We start from the raw sequence: 19,407 nt of genomic DNA, 5'->3' as shown, positions 1-19,407 counted from the left end.
TTGAGTAGTTCTTTAGGAAGTATAGTCCTGTGGACCTTCAGATATTGATGTGGTTGATTAGCTAAGGCAATTTGTACTACGATATCCTGCTCAATTAGTTATGTATAGCATTCTAATGTATAGGCTCTTTCCATCCTTATATAGATTGGGTAGCATATAGCTTAATATCTTCTTCTCTGTTGGGCTGTTTCCCTTGAGCAAAAACAGCTACACGAGAAGCTGGATCAGTATCTTGAACTTGCCACGCATACAGCATAAATTCTATTTTTTAGGTTTTCAGTATTATCCTCAATTCTAATAGGGTAGCGTTCTAGAACCATACGGATCCAAGCATATAGCTGGGTGAGTTGATTGCATGATGTTGATGTTGATATTGATGCTTTGCTGCCACAACGGCAGGCAGGAATTATTCCTGAAATGTATAACAACAATTTTATAGGAAGTGGAAGGGAATGAAGCGCGGGAAGCAGAAATCGTCTGAAGTGTGGGACTAGTCCATCTGATGTGCAGAAATGATCTGATTCTTGCTGAAACTTAATGATCATCAACAGCAAGGTGGGCGGAGTGGATACTAAGTATTGCCACCAGAAAATCTACACAGTTCTACAAATCTAGATCTTTTGTTCCTTTCCTCCCACTCTGCCTCTTTGTAACTATGGTCTTCCAATGTCACACATCCAATCTAGGGGCCTGCTTTGAATATGAGGTTTGACAACGCCAAAGAACCCATAGAGGGTCTTTATAGTATAAATCATACTATGTAGGAATAGCTTCACACATTGCCTTGTTGTTTATGCTCATGCCAAAAAAAACGTCTTTGCTAGTAGCAAAAAACATATAGACGCCTGCACGAATGACGACAAGTTGAACACACGCTCCCGAAGGAACCAGATTTATTTTAACCGAACGAATCAGCCAATTCAAGTCTGGCGCGTTAGACCACTCCGCCACCTTGCCGTTGATGACCGTTAAGTTTCAGCAACAATCAGACGGTTTCCGCACATCAGATGGGCTCCGCACTTCAGATAGTTCTGCTTCCCGCGCTTTGTTCCCTCCCACTTCCCATGAAATTGTTGTCATACATTTCGGGAATAATTCCTGCCTGCCGTTGTGACGGCAAAGCATCAATATCAACATCAACATCTTGCAATCAACTCACCCAACTATATGTCTTCTACATGACTCGATTGGGCGCGATGGACTGTTTTGCCCATTTCCGCAGTGCGCTGGCAGATATCCTGCACGAAATATCGGAAGTAGACATCAAGGGTAATTCCTTTCGTTGACGACCAGCTTCGAGTCATACAGTACTCTGATCTCAAAACAACCACCCTTTAGCAGGCAATGGCAACGGACTGAGCACTGAGTTTGTGACTATTCGCCACTAATTTCTGATTAAGTCAGAGGTATCGACATGCATCTGGTTCGTGACTAGTGACTAATGCTCCTGGGTGAAATAGCTTGTAGGTAGGGTCTGAGCTCGTAATGGGCTGTTCAAACCGAGGAAACCTACGTTAGTCTGTCGTATCAATCATCGAGAACGGGCCTAGGGTACAACAAGCGACTTTTGGCATGTTCATTTGCTCACCATGGGCGAGATTTCATTCGAAGGTGAGCATGATATCCTAAATAGAGTCCATCACGCGAACCGACTAACTTTTATTAGATCTATCCGAGGCAATGCAAGAGACATTTACCCTAAAGGTTCAGTTGGCAAATCCCACAACGCCGGCGTTCAAGACTCGAGGAGCACAGCACCTACCATGTCTCCTTCTCGATAAGAACTCAGTGACCGAGGATTTCGTGACCGCGAAGATATCTTGAAGCCTCTTGCAGCCAAACTCTCACCTTCCACAAACAAGGTGGCAACACCAGACCCCAAGCTTTGACATTTCGCACTTTGTAGATTCGATAGAATTGGAAAGACAGAGATAGCCCGCGACTTTACGTCACCTATCTTACTTCGATGCAGTGTTTTAGATGAAGGCGGATGAGGTTGCAAATCTTGATCTTGATGAGGAGCGAATTTCGTTGGCCCTCAGGCTTGAAGAGGAATTTAAGTGCAAGAGCCAGGTATCCAGCAATGAGAGCAATGAGTTTGTTAAACAATATCTCTCCAATCATCTTGATGATTCATATATGAGGAAGAATGTTGATCCATTTGTTCCAGCTCAATGAGCAATCTGGCTTGGATTTAGTCCACTTTCTCAACCAAACAGCTTATCTCTATCAATCAGTTCACAAATGTATTCAACAGGCTAAAAGATGATACTGCCAAGCTCTATAGTACCATATCCATTACTCACCTGGTCCTATACCACTATTCTCTCTCCACTGTCTGGGCCTTTAACAAGCCGAAAATCGATGCCCGACTACCTTTAGAAATAATTGCATTTTCTAGTTCCGATGCTATTAGAGAAAACTTGTTGATTGAAAAATCAGCTATACTACTTTCCGAACACTCACAGTTCAAGAAACAGCAACTTCATTGAGGCTCGAACAGATACTTTGGGCGAAATGGCCATCGGATATGCCCAAGCCATTGAAGATGCTAAAGCTAATCCAACCCAGGTCAACTGAGGGCAGGTTACACGTAGAGAGATGACCTGCTTGTGCGGTGACATACCCACATGTATTAACACTATATGACATCTAGTCAACTATTCCAGGCCTCCAAGGCAAGGCTACGAAGTTGCTTTTTGCAAAGCTACCACTTGAGACTGCATGGTATTTATACAATACAATTGTATCTTCTAACTAAGGACATTATTACAGATTGAAATAAGCGTGGACGAACAAAGCAACCTGATGATCTTTTAGACACTGCTCATAGTATCTGCGACCATAGATATATTAGAATTGTCTCAAGCTCTCAGGGGTATTCCATCATACCCCAGCTATTGTTGTCCAATGGGCTCTGTTTCTTCCTCTTTGTTGACGCCCGGCGGAAGTGGCGGCCCGCTAGGTAAGAATCGCTGCTCATCACTTATTCAACCAAGCCAACCTCTTCTCTAGACAACAACCTCAATACTGATCATCGCCATCAGTAGGCACGATGTTTGTCCTCACCGTCAGCCTCGTGCTGTTGCTGTTGTCGACAGTAGTCGGGCATCGCAATGGACTACTCGATCAGTCTCCCATCCTATCCACAACAAACTCCATCTCACCACAACAAAAGGCACAGCTTCAGCAAGTCGCAGACCTCATGTTGGACATTTACCAAATTCTCGTTGACATGCGATACCTTGACCCCGTTGGTATCATACGGGGGCCGCACAACATGACAGCTCTGGAACCTCAATTTGACGAACTGAACATTGATCCTTCCGTTCGTTATCTTTACGGTATCCTGCCTTATGTCGACACCGATGCTGCAGGCAACACCTACTTCATGCGCGATAGCGTGTTCATGGACTTCAGAGATCCTTATCAGGTTGAAGACAGTCGTGACCCTTTCAATGTGTCCCCGCCGTCAGACGGAGATTTCAACGCCAAGGATGGACCCTATATGCACCCATGGTACACGCCATTGACTCAGCTTGAAAATAACGGTAGAGTAATAATATACGATGCTCGTCGACACCTCATCTGGATTATCGATCAGGAGGGATGGTGGACAACGGACTTGGCTCTACGGGATATCGAGCCCAAGGACGGCGAAACGTCAAACCAGAACAGCTTCGAGCACATTCCGTCTCGACCGGCTGGAGAGGTCCTTAAAGAAATTGTCCAGTGGTATCGCAACCTTTACATCGTCCCTGGAGGAGGCGAGTATTCATTGCAGGAGTGGGATCACTACAAGGTGCCATTGCGCGATTTGTACATTGCGAACGGCTGGCCGGACCGCTTCGATGCAGATGCTTTCGAAGTTAGCCAAGCAAGAGCCTTCAGCAGGTCTGTAGCTCAAGACTTTGCCGACAGACCGCTCAGCGAGGTAGCGAGGTTAGAAGAAGTGATTGAGCGAAACAAACATTGGATCGAAACCCAGACTGCGATTTTAGGCTGGTCTACTACCAAGGAGGGCGAGTGGGCTGCGCGCTCCCGAATCCGGAGCACGGAAATTGCTGTCGCGAAGTTTGAGGAGGATCTCATAGTCGCTCAGCAGAAGGCCGAGCAGGAATGCCCGGAAAATGTCTGCCTGCCTCCACAAGAGTGGCCGCTGTGGGAGCTGCAGGCTGTGACCGAAACAGTGGAGCGATTGAAGACCGACATTGCCTTCGCAGAGTCACAAATCAAACTTGAGCCTTTCGAGGGACAAGATCTTGACGAGTGGCAAGAGTATGTACAACGCTGGAAGAACAAGAACCACTTGATGAAACGTAAACTTGCTGTCTACCAAAAGGCGTACGAGGCGGCCCGGGAGGATGTAGAGCGATTGTGTCCCGGCCAGACATTCGAATCCGTCACCGGGCTGACAGAGATGGGTTGGTTTGTGAGAACGAAAGAGGATATACGTCGTATTCTGGTTCATAAGCAAAATGAGCTTGAACTTACCAGGCAGTGGTATGCCCAGCTCCCGCATGATGTTCCTGATACTCGAAGTAAAATTGAGAAAGACATTCAAAGTCTGGAGGAGGGTATGCAGTTTTGGGAAGAGATTCTCAGCGAGTAGACAGCTTATGCTGGCTCATGTACTATTAGGCAACCTAGAATGAGATAAGGATGGGGAAGGAATAGACGAGAAATTGTCCTGCAATATGTGATAAACATTTCTGACTAAGTAACCTGTTAGACGAAGGCCATAGCATGTGCTTATATTCATTCCCCTGTACGAGAATCAGCTGAGGGTTATCGGAAATTTCCTCTTCGATATCTGTCCAAGTCGCCCGGAAGGTAATCTGAATCGCATAGAATCAAACGAGTAAGCACTTCCCATACAAGGACTAGAAGACTTGTTAGCATGAAAAACCTGCGTATACATGTATCGATTATTTGTGAAGCTGGATTTTGTAGGTATAGCACAGACATATGTTCCATTATCCTCTCTCAAAGGAAGAAAGAAGAGGTTACACTAGTCTAGCCCAGTGGACTCATCATAAGAATCGAAAGTAAAAGATTGTAGTTTGAAAGATACTTGCCCTGTTGTGTCTGAGTATGTACATGAAGAAATCGAACAACGCCGGCAATGCAGGTATTTTCACAAAACATAAGATTCATGTCCGTCACTATCACATTCCCTCGGGCTAGAGTTCCCATCAGCATAAGTTTCAATCAATCAAAAGAATAACGGAGAGCATACCATAATCCTTCCCCGACTCATCTTCAACTTCTCAATCTTCCTCTTATCCTCATCAAACCTCCTCAACAACTGATTCTGCCTCTCTTTCCTCTTCTCTCTCGTCTGGAACCTATAAAAGTCGCCCAAACCTTCCTCCCTCTTCCGCTGCTTCTCAACCAATTCTCGCACCTCCTCTTCGCGCGCGATGTCCGTAAACCGCGGTCCCCGCGTCACAGTTATAAAGCCATCCTCATCCGGCTCTGCGGCGCGACGAGACGCTTCCGCGGCACGAGTTTCCCCCCATTGCGTGTACAGAGACATGTAATTATTCACAATACTCAACAGCTCACTGGCCGCCGGATATCGCAATTTTGCGACATGTTTCCTGTACCGTGTCGTTCCTAGCGCGGCAACTCTATCTTCAATTCCTTCACCCCAAATAATTTTACTCCTTTTCTCCTTTGATGTGTATTTCCGTACGGCTTTGAGACTGGCTTCCATAGCCGGTCTATCGACAAAAGTGACAATCGCATGCGATCCGCTGGAATGCAATTCCCGATCCCATGTTGACGGTAGTCCCGCAGCTCGCAGCTGTGTTTCTAGTTCCGCAGACGTTACGACATCTTGACGTTTGCGTTTTTTGCCTTGTTGTAGTTGTTCTTGTTGTGCGTCGGAAGTATCTGCTTTGGTTGCGGCGGTTGTCGTGACAGTGCTTGACCGAAATACGCCTTCGAATTGGACCCTTTCAACGCGCCCTGCCGATAATTGACTGGAGAATAAATGCCGCAGATGCAACTCAGTCGTGTCTATAGGCACATTCACCAGAAACAAAGACCGCGCTGCGTCCGGGTCCGGAATGCGAGGTTCATGCGGTCGGAGGTATACATAATGCGTAACCGGTTCGGGCAGTGAAGGTGATACCGGGGGGAGTGTTATTGGAAGTACGGAGTATCCTGATATTTCCGTGATTGATGTCGTGGATTTTTTTGGCATGATGGGCGACAGGCAGCTCGAGAAGCTGTGGTTCTATTGTTGCTAAATGTGATGTAGCGAGAAGCTTTTGAAAATAAATTTATCTCGAGCGGAATTTCTGCCGCGGCGGTGGGGACCGCTCCAGAATGGCAGGKTTACACGGGCATATCAGCCCTAATTAACCCTAGCCCTAATTCCTCTATCAACGACCGATATTGAAGAATTCATATATATATATTGTCCGAATAGACAAGAAATGTCTTGACAGATATCTCACTGTCAAGCCTGATAGTAGTTGTCTAGTAGATATACCTAAAATTCGGATTCTCTCCATCTGTCAAATCTAAAAAGGCCGTCAACGACATATCTTCCTGTCCTCCTTCAACCGACTCAACGCCCTGAAGACGATCTCTCTTCTTATTATCTCTCCTAAGCATCTCTCTTAACAATCCCACAATAACCAGCTCAATCAACTGCGCCACAATCATACTCCAGATCCCCAGCGTGTAGACCGGCGACTGGGCCGATTTATAGAAGAATGGGCCGGCGATGTTTCCTGTCGAATAACCGAGAAACAAGAACGCGCTGGTTATTATCTTCTTTGTATGACCTGCGACGTTCGCAGTTTGTAGAGATAGTAGGAGGACGAAGGAGGCGTTGATGGGCGCTGTGAGGTAGTAGCAGATTAATCGGCCTGGACGGTTGGTTTGAGCTACAAAGCGGAGACCGAATGCGCCTGCTACATTTGGAAGGAGAAAAGCAAAGAGGAGAAGGCAGCGGTTGTTGGGCGGAAGTTTTGAGTTGAGGTAGACGCATAGACCAATTGAGATGGCGATGAGCGCGCCGTAGGGGACTTGCATGAGTGTTGTGCCCACTGCATCAGTCAAATCGGTCAGCTATATCAAACAGAAGAATGAAAAGAGAACGCACAAGTAGAGAAACCAAATCCTTTGATGATTACAGTCCCAAAATTGGACACCCCTCCATTGACAATGCTCTGCATCAACGCAATCCCAAAATGGAAATAAAGCTTATAGTCCGTTAACGCCTCCTGCACCTGATACCACTTGAAATGCTTATTCTCCATTCCCGTTTGGTCGCGTTCCAACCGACGCACAACAGCCCTTTTCTGTACATCCGAGAATCGACTTGCACTCAAAGGCGAATCAGGGATACACACAAACATAACAATGCCCCACAGACAACACAATGCGCCAATGATCAGAAACTCATATTTCCAACTTGGCAGTGAGCCTCGAATGTGCCCGATTGCGTACCCCAACAAACCGCCCAGGGCAACTCCAATGCCGTTGGCGACGTACCATATTCCGATTTTGAGTGGTTGTTCTTTGCGTGTGTACCACATGCTTGTGATAATTAGGAATGCTGGGTCGGCGCAGGACTCTGCTGCACCACTGAGTGCACGCAGCACGGCGAGTTCGGTGAAATTCCGGGCTGCTGCTTGCGCCATCAGGAGTGCGCCCCAGAGGAAGATGTTTATACCCAGGTATTTCGCAACCGGGAACCGCTGCAGAGCTAGGTTCGTGGGTATCGCCCAGACCAAGTACCCAAAGTAGAAGATAGACGATAGCCAATTGTATTGTGTGCCATGGAGTGCGAGATCTTGCTGAATGCCAAATATAGCCGCATACGAAAGGGTGGTTTTGTCAATGTAGAAGAATGCATAGGCGACGCCGATAAAAGGTAGGATCGCCCAGTCGATTTTGCGGTTGAGGGATTTGATTTCTTGGTCTGTGAGGGGTTCATGGTAGGTTTGGTTGTACTGAGAGAGGAACTTTAGGGCTGCGTCGCCTTCGGAGGTGTCCTTGAGGGTGGGTTTTGGGATGCTTTCGAAGTGCGAGACTTTGCCTTCTGCTTTGGTGTTATTGTCGGACATGGTGGGTGTTCTGGAGATCGGCGAAAGGGAATTGTGATTTTCGATCTGAGGATGAATGCCAGTTATAAATCCGGGGTGAGATATAAGGCTGGAGACTGTCTTCGTTGAGTAAGGAAGTTCGTATTCATCCTCGGATACGTTGAAGAGTGCCACAGGTTGCAAGATCCGAAAGAGCTACCTGTCTGATAAATGTTGTTTAGTCCACAAGTAGTAGAAGCTTAGATGGAGATGTTACGAATCAAATGCCCTTTCTATACAAGGAGATGACTAGTCCATTGGGTTGTGCATCGGATAAGCATGCTGATGCAGGCTTGTGAGCCTTTTCCGGCCCAAAAAAGCCACACTACCCCGGAATCCCCGCATGAAAATAAGAATGTTGTAGACTGTATCGCTCTCGAAAATATGAAAATGTGCGTAATCAATTCAATTACTCAATAGCATGTCTGACATACATCATTCATTGTAAGTGTGATCATTGCCCGAGATACATAAATCATTCTTGTAAATCAAATAACTGAGATCAATCTAGGTAGATAGCTTCCCTTTCCCACGGATAAACCGGCGTAGTAATATCGTTTGATCAAACCTTATCCGGATCGTTGATACCGCCATTGGTAATGACATACGTCGCCTCGCGTTCGGGACAATCTGGCCACCATGAGTCATGTCAAGCAGCAAGTCATTTTCGAAAAGAAGAATACCTGGTGAATCCTGTATCTTGGCAACTCGCTCATCACCGCGGCCTTTGCGCAGCAGGACTCGTGTTGTAGAGGCATGAGCAAGAACATGTCCACCCACAGGCTTGCGGCCATCAGCGCCTGCAAAGAGAGCATTGGCTCCGGGATCACTTTGTACTTGGTTGGTCTATGTGCATAAGTATGTTGTGAGATAAGAGGGCAGAGTCTTGGCTTACCATTAACACGCATACATTGAACTCTATGAGCCAGTCAGCTTCCGAGCTTTCAAAAGAGGAAAGAGACATACCTTCAGCCAAATGAGACAGCCTGATAAGAAACTGATTGAGCTTCTGCTGTCGTTCAGCAAGTTCCCCACGACCTGAGAAGTCAACCCTAAAGCAGTTCATAATACTGTCAATGACAAGAAGCCTATATTGACCTCCCGCAAACTCCTTCGAAAGCGTATTCAGCAACTCAAGTTGATGCTCGCTGTTCAAGGCACGTGCATAAGAGATGTTCTCTTGTGTAGACTCGGCATCGAGACCATAGCGTTCAGCGATCTGCGCTATACGATCAGGTCTGAAGGTTCCCTCGGTGTCGATATACGCCACTTTCCCTGCTCCACCGCCCATTTCCCTGGGTAGTTGAGCGACGACGGACATAGTGTGGGAGAGCTGGGTTTTGCCGCAGCGGAATTCGCCGTAGACTTCGCTGATGCTCGAGCTTTGAAAGCCGCTACCGTTGGTCAGCTATCTTTGTATTGCCTTCTCCGTTGTAGATTGACTTACCCTCCGAGGATACTATCAAACTGCTTACTGCCAGTCGAAATTTTGAAAACCTTCTTTCGCTGATGACAGAGTTCCATAGCAGTAATGAAACCATTTGCAGTTGGCTGGCAAATGTGAGGACTTCATTCAATCTCAACATGAGGAAGATAAAACCATACCAGGCATTTCTGAATCGCCTCCTTGATCTTCTCGACCTTGATCTCACTGAACCCTTTGATCTTGAGCAAAGTCCGGCGAGTCGCACCATGCACAGACTATCAGAAGCAAATTAAATTAGTATAAAACCTCGACGGTAAATAGAAGCTTAGCGTACAGCGACGGTGAAATAACCGTGAGCTTTCAACTTCATGACATCAGCTGCTCCAATGCCTACATGTCATTAGTTGATGTTCGTAATTCGAGAGAGAGAGTGTGTGTGGAAGCATGTACCATGAGCTTCGATGTTGTCAATGTCAATGATGAAGTCCTGTGAAGATGTTAGAAGTCTATCGACTCCGAAGGAAAGCATCGACTCGTACATCAAGGTCTGAGTCGTCGCTGACTTCAGAGGCAGGCATGATGATAGTCGTATCCTGTAGCGTTTGATAGAACGATTCTGAAATTAAATCTCTTCTTGACTCGAGAATAATAAGAAAGAAAGAAGAAGAAGGGAGATGGAAGAGGCAGGAAGGATAAGAGGTTCAGGTGGCAGGTACAGGTCGCTCCTTCCCCTTTTGTCGTCTGCCAGTGACTGCAGTCACATGAATTCTCTTTATGGGACACACCAAACTGCGTGGTGAAATCAAAGACGAGAACAGATGGAAAAAATCCAGGTAAGAATATTCAATGCCATTTCATATTATTGGGAGACTTGATAAAAGATACTTGAATAGACAGTCTCAACTTCCCACCAACATCACCACTCCATCCAACATACATACTCCAGCCGCCCTAGCAATCAGTTCACACGCACATACAGCCCTATCCCTCAAACTCGAACTCTTTACAGTTCACCACAGTCCAACAGAAGACAAATCAATGTAGCTCCTCTCAATTTCTTGCAGTCTTATTCTCCTCTTTCTTTTGTCGCTTTCCGCGTCTCCCTCCCAATGCTGACTTGCTTGTTTTTGTCGTAAGAGAAAAGGTATAACACCGTTGATGATCCAATAGACGCCAAATAATCAGAGAAAAGCTCCGATCTGTTCCGAGCCCAAATGCAATATGATCCTACTCCATGCAGGATCTTGTGAAAGGCCGTCGACGTAATGAGGGGGAGGTCGAATCTCCAGGAGTACTCACTCAGAGAAAAGTGGTGGTTGTGTCGAAAGAAACGGAATCGTAAAGGTTCATAAGATGATAAGAAAATAATAATATAGGTTTGAAAAAGATATTAGGTATGGAAGGAGAAGAAGCAGAAAGACCGTGCCGGTAAACCTAAAGCAAAGTGAAGAATGTGGATGAGTTGGATTCCGAACGGGAAGCCGATCGATCGGTTCTAGGCAGCAGCGGCAGTTGTGGGAGTAGCTGCAGGAGCAGCTGCAACAACGTCCGCGGAGCCTTCGATAACCGTGGAGGGAGCAGCTGGGGGTGCAGCCGGAGAAGCAGCGGCGGCAGCAGTAGATGTTGCGGCGGCGGTTGTGGTGGCGGCAGCGGCGGATGCGGTCTTATCGGCAGATTGTTGGGGCTTGTTCTCGTTGGTAGGGCAATCACGAGAGATATGGCCGGCCTGAGAACACTTGTAGCACACCTTTCCAGCAGAGCTCAAGGGACCACCGTTGGGTGCAGTGCAGTCGCGAGAAATGTGACCCTTTAAGTAATTAAAACCGGCTCTTTTACAGATTGAATGATGATTGAAACTCACCAGCTTGCCGCATGCATAGCACTTCATAGCCTGAGCCTGGCAATCACGGGCGAAGTGGTTGGGACCTCCGCACTTGTAGCAGGTAGCAGCTCTGGGGTACCCTCCAAACCCACCGCGGAATGATCCGCCAAAGTTTCCTCGAGGAGCACCGCTACCCCGACCAGCTCCAGGCTGGGCGTTGGGAGTGGGGCAATTGCGCTATACGGAATGCATCAGTGAATGGCATATCAATTTCAGGAAGTCGATGCTTACAGCCAAGTGACCGGACTGACCGCAGCTATAGCAGCGGCCGCCGTTGGCGCCGCCATTCAAGCGAAGAGTAGGGCAGTCAGCCTGGACATGGCCTAATCCTTGACAGTGGTAGCACTGCTTGGCTAAGAGTTGTCAGAATAGATCGCTTGAGCAGGCCGGATAAGCAGCTACTCACTCTCAGTAGTACGAGGTTGTGGGCAGGCATTGGACTCGTGGCCTATGAAAGGCATATGGTCAGTCTGGAATATAACCAGTAGTCGATAGAAGATACATACCAGGTTGCTTGCCTGTATGGATTCAGAGGTCAGCCACATCCTGGTAGTAAAACAATTATCGGGTAGAAATACTCACAGTTATAGCAGAGACGTTCGGCAGATGAGCACACCTCTGTTCCAGTTAGTCTCAATGCTCCCAATTGAACGCTCGGATAATGAAAGCAGTATCAGATTAATAACCGCGAGGATTACGAACCAGCGTAATGGCCGATGTTGCCACACTTGTAACAGGCACGACGAGACAACAACATTGTGACCTCTGACAAAACTCCTATCCGGGTAAATCAGCTCTACTCTTCGCTGTATCGGTTTACGTAGATGATAGGAAAAGGTAAATAGTAAAATGAAGAGGTTCTGAAGGGATAGGAGATATCAAAACGACGATCGGCGAGATTGGCGATAGTATGCAGGAGAACAGCGGTGGTGTATAGTTGTCCGGCTGGCTAGATGCTGATATCTTGACGTTGACCCTTCCGAACCTTCTCGTGAGGCAATTGATTTTGAAGGAAGGTCCAGTCCGGAAAGAAACCACGTGATTTCGTCTTCACAGAGCTCGATGGACAAGATGCTGGTATGTTGTTGGTGTCATTGTTGTTGATAGTTCTGCGGATGGACGAATTGACGAATCGAAAAGCTCGGATTGTGTAGTTATGGCGGGGTCGCAAAGTATATGCGTGTTTCTCTCCTCTGCTCTGTTCCTCGCGCATCTCGCTCCTCTTCCCATCTCCCTTCAAGTATCGAGATGCAGATTGACGTGCGGTGATATGACATGCTAACAAATGAGAGTCGAACTCACCCTAACTTAATCTAACAGATCTGTTTGATGGTCAGAAATGGGACCAATGAGAATGAAAATTAGAATTGTATAGAGACCACAACCAATAAACATACGTATATCTGACTAGACAGATACATAAATGCATGGTCATTGGCGACAATCTAGTACGAATCACAAAGCCAAGAAGCAAGGGAAACGAGGGAGCTCACACAAGAGTTGAATGTCGACCCCAACACACAAGCAACTCACAATATCCTCAAGACGGATTCGAGGCCCACCCAAAAAGAAATGGTTTCGGTGTATGATATTTCTCTTCTGAGTAGATAAAAGAATGCTCACGTGAAAAGACTAAATATATCAAAGCAACAATATCACAAATAGATCAAAAGATCACAAGCTCGTGAAGGAATGAAGAAAAATAAAAAATTTAGTTTTCCGCGCCTTTCCGTATTGCGTAAAGTGCAAGAAAATCCCCGGAATTAGAGTGGCATGACGCTTGGACTGTTTAGTTCTTGGCCGAATTATGGGGCTCAGCCCTTAGCTTGACCGTTTCTATGATTCTATCAAGTCATTGGATGTCTTGCTTTTTGTTCGCTCTAGTTCTTGGAAATCAAGTAATATCATAAAATTAACAGTAACATAAACACCGTTGCCCCGTCAAGAAGTTGTATCCCCCGGACCATGTATGTAGTAGAATCCACTTTTGAAGCTTACACGCTTATGCATCGCCCTCCTTTTCGATCACTGCTGGTGCTCGGATCTCTTTCGATTTCACGAAGTCTAATCCTTCGCCGCCCTGTAAGAATAACATATTAGTTTAGGTACAAGCACAAGCTAGATCATGCACACTTACATAGCTGATGAGAGGAGACACCTCAACGCCGGCATTGTCGTCTTCAGTGACAACAACAGCTCCGGCTTGCTCGACCCAGCGCTTTCCTTGAAGCATAATATCCTGCTTGCTGGTATCTGGGTCGTCTTGTCCCGTTCCTCGAGCATTCTTGAGCGGAGAGAATTCGTCTTCACGGCGGACCTCAATGCACGCGAATTTCTCGAGAGGGGTCAAGGGGAACACGTCAAAGACGAATTGTTCCAATTTGATCCCATTAGGCTTCTCAGGCTTCACGGAGTCTCCACTCTCCAGGTCGATACAAGGAATCTTCTTGCGCGCAACGTGGTGAGGAAGCTTGTGAACCCAAGATTCAATCGCTTCCAAAAATCGGAAGGAGTAGTAGTGGTTGACAATGTTGGCCGCACGGAACTTGAGCATCTCGGGGTGTTCTGGATCTTTGGCTTCGGCCGTTTCTTTGTCAATCTCCGAGTACTCTACGACATCGGGCTTGCCATTCTTCTGGAGAATCAAGCCCACTGACTCTGTAGCATTACGTTTCCGGACGACCTTGGTGGCGACATCAACGTCCTTGGCGGCAGCAAACCCAATGAACACGGGATCGGCAACCTTGGCGAGGCAGTTGTCCACACAGTAAGTGTGAACGTGCTCAACACCCCTCTTTCGCATATCCTCTCGCACGCCAGATGTAATGAGTGCTTGGTATATACCACCGTTACCATCCGGTGCAACGGCGACCTGTACAGTCAGTCAGCACCCAGAGCAATAAGCCAGATATGATGGAATGACATACCTTGGCTTTACTCTCTAACAGAATCTTTCCGTCATTTGAGATACAGGGCAAGACACCCTGCTGGAAGAATTTGACATTGGCCTTGTCTAGGCCAAAGTAGTTGTTTTTTTGGAAGAATTCCTCGGTAGGCTTATTTGTCGGACCACTGGTCATGACATACCACGGGACGATAGCCTTCTTGTTATGTGTCTTCTCAGCTAAACTCTGAATCTTTGCAATACGCTCTGCTTGTAGCTGGAACAAAGACTTGTGGCTTGGAAGGCCGATATCAAAGCATCCCTTGGGAGCAGAGCTACCGAGACGGGTGCCCTGTCCACCAGCCATGAGCACCACAGCAACCTTGTTCTCTGAAACCAACCTCAAGCCCTCATTATAATATTTCTCGAGATCCTTCTGATCTGAGTCTAGTATCGAAGCTGTAGCGGATGTGGGCAGGGGTTCGAGTTTGGCAGGGCCGTCGGAGGACGTCTGGGGAGGGTGGAGAGCGATCTCGGCAAGCTCATTGATGCGATTGGGGTTGAAAGTGGAAAGTTGTTGAAAGAGTTGGGCCTTTTCAGCTGATTTGAGGTCATCGTAGAATTTGAAAACATGTTCTTGGTTGGCAGTTTCGTACTTTTTTCGAAGTTGTTGAAGCTCTTCGTCGGAGGGTTCGCGGGGGGCATCCACGCCCTTGCCCTGAATCTTGTCAATAATATTTTGAACAACGGAAGCCATGGTGTGTTTGCTCAATTGTAGAAGTATCGGAGGTAATTAAATAAAATGAAAAAAGGTCGAAATGCAATGCAATGACCTTTGGAAGAGTGTATATGTAGAAGGACAAATTGAGAACAAAAAGGAGGAATGGAGGTGTGTATTAAGAAGGAAAGCAGGTACGTAAATACGTAACAAGGAAGCTACCAAGGAGGGCCCTGGCGCTGTTTGTACCAGTACGTAATAGGCAATACATGGTAACGAATGTTTCAGATCGACACAGCCCATACACCGCCGGGAGCTGGAAGCTTGGCCAGCTCTCCGTATTTCGGTACTTACAAAGTATTCCAAGCACTTGTTACGTATGTTGTTTATCCTGTACTCGTATTTACAAAACAAAAATTCATGTCATCATCATTTTTGTTCGAGGACTCGCTGACATGAGACACTGTGACTGCACAATACCAAAAGTCACAAGAAGTAAATACGAATCTCACCAATTGCATCATAACATACCATCAAGTCAACTTGTCTCTCTTTTTGCCTTCCAAAGCTGTCTCTCCCTGGACTCAGACTCTCCCTCCTTGAAGAGGGGCAAAAAGAATCAAGACAAAGCTAACGCCATTTGGTCGCTAGTGCCTATAATTAGTATGCACTAGCGATCTAGTTTGGTCACTAGTCCCGTAACAAGACCTTGCACAGCCATTACTCGCTGCCACAGCTGGGTGTTCTTCTACCTCGTGTGGACACTGGGCTGAGATATTGGCAGCATTCCGAGAGTCAGCGCGCAGTCATAACGACTAAACTTAAAAGAATAGGAGCTGAGATTCTTCAGGCTTCAAGGGCTGGGGATATTGCAGCCCTGGGCCTTCTCTTAATATCTTGATTGAGTTATGTCAAGCGAAACGGCGTTGGTAATTACTTGTAGCCCCATACTAACGGCAGCTTCGAGTAGTCGTGCATGCATTATTGATCAAGCTATATACATATTTCTCACTTTTGGATCATTCAAACATCAAGGACATCGACTGTGTCATCGTCGTCTATCGTAGTCTCTTCTGTCGGAGGAATATCTGTTTCGATCACGCTTAAGATCTCGGTCTCGATCTCGATCACGATTCCGGTTCCCATCTTTGTAGCGGTCATCACGCCGCTGGTCATCGTGATGCCTTGGAGGAGCCCTTCGGTCCGGACTGCGACTGCGACTGTGTGACCGTGGCCGCGAGGGCTTTTGCTCCCGATCTGGTGGTGGGCGGCGCATCTCATCTTTGTCAAAGACCATACCGTACCGGTCAGGTCGGCCACGGTTGTCAGCTGTGCGGTACTGGCGTTTTCGTTCCAGACTCGATATGCCACCGAACCCTCCTCCTTGCCGCTTTTGGACTGTAGCTTGTCGCCAAGTATCTGAAAGTTTGGACACCTATAATCGCCGTAATGATTAGTAATGAGGCTCTTCAAAATGGCAAAGAACAGTACATACACTTTGAGAGAAATCAACATGTATGCGGTGATCATCAATTAGAACGCCTTCCATCTTGAAATAGGCCTGCTCGCAGTCTTTTTGGTTCTCAAACTCAATAAAGGCATACTGCAAGCTATCTCCTGTTTTTTTATCACGAATCACTTCACAGGAAAGTATGGTTCCGAATCGGTTGAAAATAAGGTTGAGATCCTCATCTATCCGCGGTGGTTAGCTGCAATAACAACGTGGTTTTCCCTCTCTCATAAGTGGTAATTACCTTGTGTGACGGGATTAAGCTTGCAGACGAAAAGCACATTTTCTGGAGGCTTGACGTCGGCAAATGGTAGATCGCCTACCATCTCCAAAGTCAAAGCCTGGGCCCGAGCTTCACGCTCTCGACGAAGCTGCTCCATAGCTTCTTCATCCATATTCTCATCCAATTCTTCATCATCAGCGATTCTCACTGTAGCCAATTGAGCCTTTGAGGGAAGCGGACTCTCGGGCGGGACTTCTAAGCCAGGTGGATCATCGTAAGGGTCGTCCAAAATGGCCGTATGTCGGATACGAATATCCTTTAAAGGCCGCCCATTATCGTCGATGAAAGCTTCATTAATCTTTTCCAAAACATCGAATCCTTCGACCACCTTGCCAAAAATTGCTGCTTTGCCATCGAGGTAATCGAGATTATCGCCTAACGTTATGATGAATTGACTTCCAGCGAGGCGCTCGTCTGGGTCTTTTGGGGACGGTACAGTTGCCATGCTCACGGTGCCTCGTTCCGTATGTTTCAGTTTGGTCGACATATCAACGGCGAAGGTTTTGTGCGTAGGTCCCTTCAGCAAACCCCATATTGAAGATCCGCCATCGCTATCGGCCGAGCCTGGTCCTATCGGATCACCGGTTTGGAAGGTGAAATTCTTTTGCACGCTGTGCACCGGGGAAAAGTTGTAGTACTTGACTTTGCATAGCTTCAGGAAGCTAACAGGGAAATGGAAAATCTTAGTTCATGTTCAGCCACTCGACTTGATTTTTTCTTATGTCGGACAAGTAGAACAAACGCAGCCTAAGAAGGCGCGGCAAAGTGATTGAAAAACTGGATGAGACATAGTTGTTTGGAGGGACTTCAAAAACTCACTTCTCACAGGCTTTCGGGGCGACGTCGACTAGCAGGTCAATGACCAAGTCGCCAAGAGACGTCTCAAGTAACACACTCATAATGCGGCATGCTCAAGAGCGTGGCGCAACGTTGGGGGACGAGCAGTAGCAGAATTGAGGAAGGATGAGCGAAAACGTCAATGAGCGATAGTAGTTTGCGCTTTTCTTTATTTCGGATTTAATTTCGCGCTTATTCTGTTGTGCTGCTTGAGACCGATATATTTAGTTCTGCAATGTGTTGTTGGAAGTACAGAGAAGATTGGTGATGGAGGTTGAATGTGTCGATCCATGCAAGAGCTCTAGTTCCGCGCGCAGCTTCCGAGCCTTGGCAGCCTGATTTAACAGGCGCCAACTGGCCGAGCTCTTTTCGCGTTAAACCACATTCGAGAATTTCCCCATTGCTTGCATGACCTTTCCACTTATTATTTGAAATCGATATACAGCCCAACGTCTCACCAAACTGGGTTGTTGCTCCTTCTCTGCATCTTTAATGTCCTTTAGGTGTACTTGCCGTGTTAGCACTGCTTCATGTTACACACACCAGCAAGAGCACTGCCTTTCTACGGCGGCTTTTCCTTCCAGCCAAGTGAACCACTCAGTCGCAGAAGGGTGAACCTTGTCCAATGATGCTTGTCATTTTCTGGCCAAATTTAGGAAAAGCGATCGGCTCTAATTGGAAGCTAAGGCACGGCTGATAGTTGAGAATTTGTAATTCATAAGGTTACCAATAAAATCTCAGTCGGGGACATGGGCTGATGTTGACCACTACAGATGGCTTCGGCCGAGTGTTTCCTTTTAGAATAATATCATGACTACCCATCGTGGGTTCAGCACGAACAAATCAAATATCGACTTTTGTCTTGCGCGCGTGGTCTGCTCTGCGCTGCAAATTCGAGTTGCACGCTGGTGGACTCGGGCGAGGAACACAACCAAACAGAGGCCAGAACAGCATCGCACAATTGCGGCGCGCTTGATATCGTAAAGTTGTGATTAGAGCTTGGTCATGAATCAGGCTCGATCACCAACCAAGAGACTCACTCTTCACTCAATGCCCGGTAGATGTTACTCGTTGCGGTTCCTCTCGCATATCGACTTCACAACATGGGCCATATTCGGCATAGTGTCGTTTCTATAGGAGCTCCAGTCACGTTTCCAATGAGACTTGGAGGCGCTATCAGCAGTGACTCTTTCTAGCAGTGTCTCCGAACATACAATGATTCTCATGCCTCGCAATACAGTCTCTCATCGAATGCAAGGACAGAAACCGGAGCCCCCAATCAAAACTCCACCAAAATATGGAAAATTCCAGAAGTCGACAAGAAACGATCAGTTCCCGTTCGGACGTTGGCCGTTAGATCTATGTAACCGGAATTCGGCCAATTTTAGAGGGTTTTCCTTGATTGGACGAATATTAGACATTCTTTAACCAAATCATTTTATTCATGTGGCTCCAAGGGATCGGTCTGCGCAACAGCATGGAGCCTATATCTCCGGTGGAAGATGACCACTTGGGTGATTGACGTGGAGAGATTAATATCCCCATGTTAGAAGTCCGACGATTTCAAATTAAAGTGAAATTCAAAATGATGGTTCCTTGCATGGATATCCCCACACAATTGCCTTACAGAAGATCATGCCGGCGGGCCATTTCACGATGCCTGGATGGGGATACATAGTCGCAAAGAATTGCCCTTTTACTAGATAAGGATACAATTTCGTCTGCAGCCCACTTCTTGGTGCTCTTTCTTTTTCTTTTCTAT

At 46.8% G+C, this 19,407-nt stretch overlaps 6 protein-coding genes across 6 annotated transcripts; 1 reads left to right on the top strand and 5 right to left on the bottom strand.

The window, feature by feature from the left end:
• Window positions 1–2,910: 2,910 nt before the first annotated feature.
• On the top strand, window positions 2,911–4,612 carry BHQ10_003191 (uncharacterized protein; the record flags this gene model as incomplete). The annotated part of the gene is made up of 2 exons (XM_040875420.1): window positions 2,911–2,965; window positions 3,048–4,612. 2 exons carry the CDS (start codon window positions 2,911–2,913, stop codon window positions 4,610–4,612), a joined length of 1,620 nt encoding a protein of 539 aa, XP_040731695.1.
• Window positions 4,613–5,168: 556 nt separating this feature from the next.
• Window positions 5,169–8,087, bottom strand: BHQ10_003190 (uncharacterized protein; the record flags this gene model as incomplete). Its single annotated transcript, XM_040875419.1, has 4 exons — window positions 5,169–5,183; window positions 5,240–5,987; window positions 6,503–7,064; window positions 7,121–8,087. The coding sequence occupies 4 exons, from the start codon at window positions 8,085–8,087 to the stop codon at window positions 5,169–5,171; spliced, it is 2,292 nt and encodes a 763-aa protein (XP_040731694.1).
• A 580-nt stretch (window positions 8,088–8,667) lies between these two features.
• On the bottom strand, window positions 8,668–10,109 carry BHQ10_003189 (uncharacterized protein; the record flags this gene model as incomplete). The annotated part of the gene is made up of 9 exons (XM_040875417.1): window positions 8,668–8,735; window positions 8,789–8,951; window positions 9,001–9,023; window positions 9,072–9,499; window positions 9,553–9,656; window positions 9,711–9,806; window positions 9,866–9,921; window positions 9,982–10,018; window positions 10,071–10,109. The coding sequence occupies 9 exons, from the start codon at window positions 10,107–10,109 to the stop codon at window positions 8,668–8,670; spliced, it is 1,014 nt and encodes a 337-aa protein (XP_040731693.1).
• A 917-nt stretch (window positions 10,110–11,026) lies between these two features.
• On the bottom strand, window positions 11,027–12,170 carry BHQ10_003188 (uncharacterized protein; the record flags this gene model as incomplete). Its single annotated transcript, XM_040875416.1, has 7 exons — window positions 11,027–11,338; window positions 11,393–11,590; window positions 11,645–11,766; window positions 11,820–11,861; window positions 11,920–11,931; window positions 11,996–12,031; window positions 12,116–12,170. 7 exons carry the CDS (start codon window positions 12,168–12,170, stop codon window positions 11,027–11,029), a joined length of 777 nt encoding a protein of 258 aa, XP_040731692.1.
• Window positions 12,171–13,415: 1,245 nt separating this feature from the next.
• BHQ10_003187 (uncharacterized protein) lies at window positions 13,416–15,054 on the bottom strand (the record flags this gene model as incomplete). The annotated part of the gene is made up of 3 exons (XM_040875415.1): window positions 13,416–13,493; window positions 13,551–14,285; window positions 14,341–15,054. The coding sequence occupies 3 exons, from the start codon at window positions 15,052–15,054 to the stop codon at window positions 13,416–13,418; spliced, it is 1,527 nt and encodes a 508-aa protein (XP_040731691.1).
• Window positions 15,055–16,038: 984 nt separating this feature from the next.
• BHQ10_003186 (uncharacterized protein) lies at window positions 16,039–17,707 on the bottom strand (the record flags this gene model as incomplete). Its single annotated transcript, XM_040875414.1, has 4 exons — window positions 16,039–16,434; window positions 16,511–16,707; window positions 16,770–17,470; window positions 17,628–17,707. The coding sequence occupies 4 exons, from the start codon at window positions 17,705–17,707 to the stop codon at window positions 16,039–16,041; spliced, it is 1,374 nt and encodes a 457-aa protein (XP_040731690.1).
• Window positions 17,708–19,407: the final 1,700 nt, after the last annotated feature.

The sequence above is a fragment of the Talaromyces amestolkiae genome (assembly GCF_001896365.1).
Source record: "Talaromyces amestolkiae strain CIB chromosome Unknown scaffold5.1, whole genome shotgun sequence".
In the NCBI taxonomy this organism is placed as follows: domain Eukaryota; kingdom Fungi; phylum Ascomycota; class Eurotiomycetes; order Eurotiales; family Trichocomaceae; genus Talaromyces; species Talaromyces amestolkiae.
This window is presented reverse-complemented; position numbering and strand designations above follow the sequence as displayed.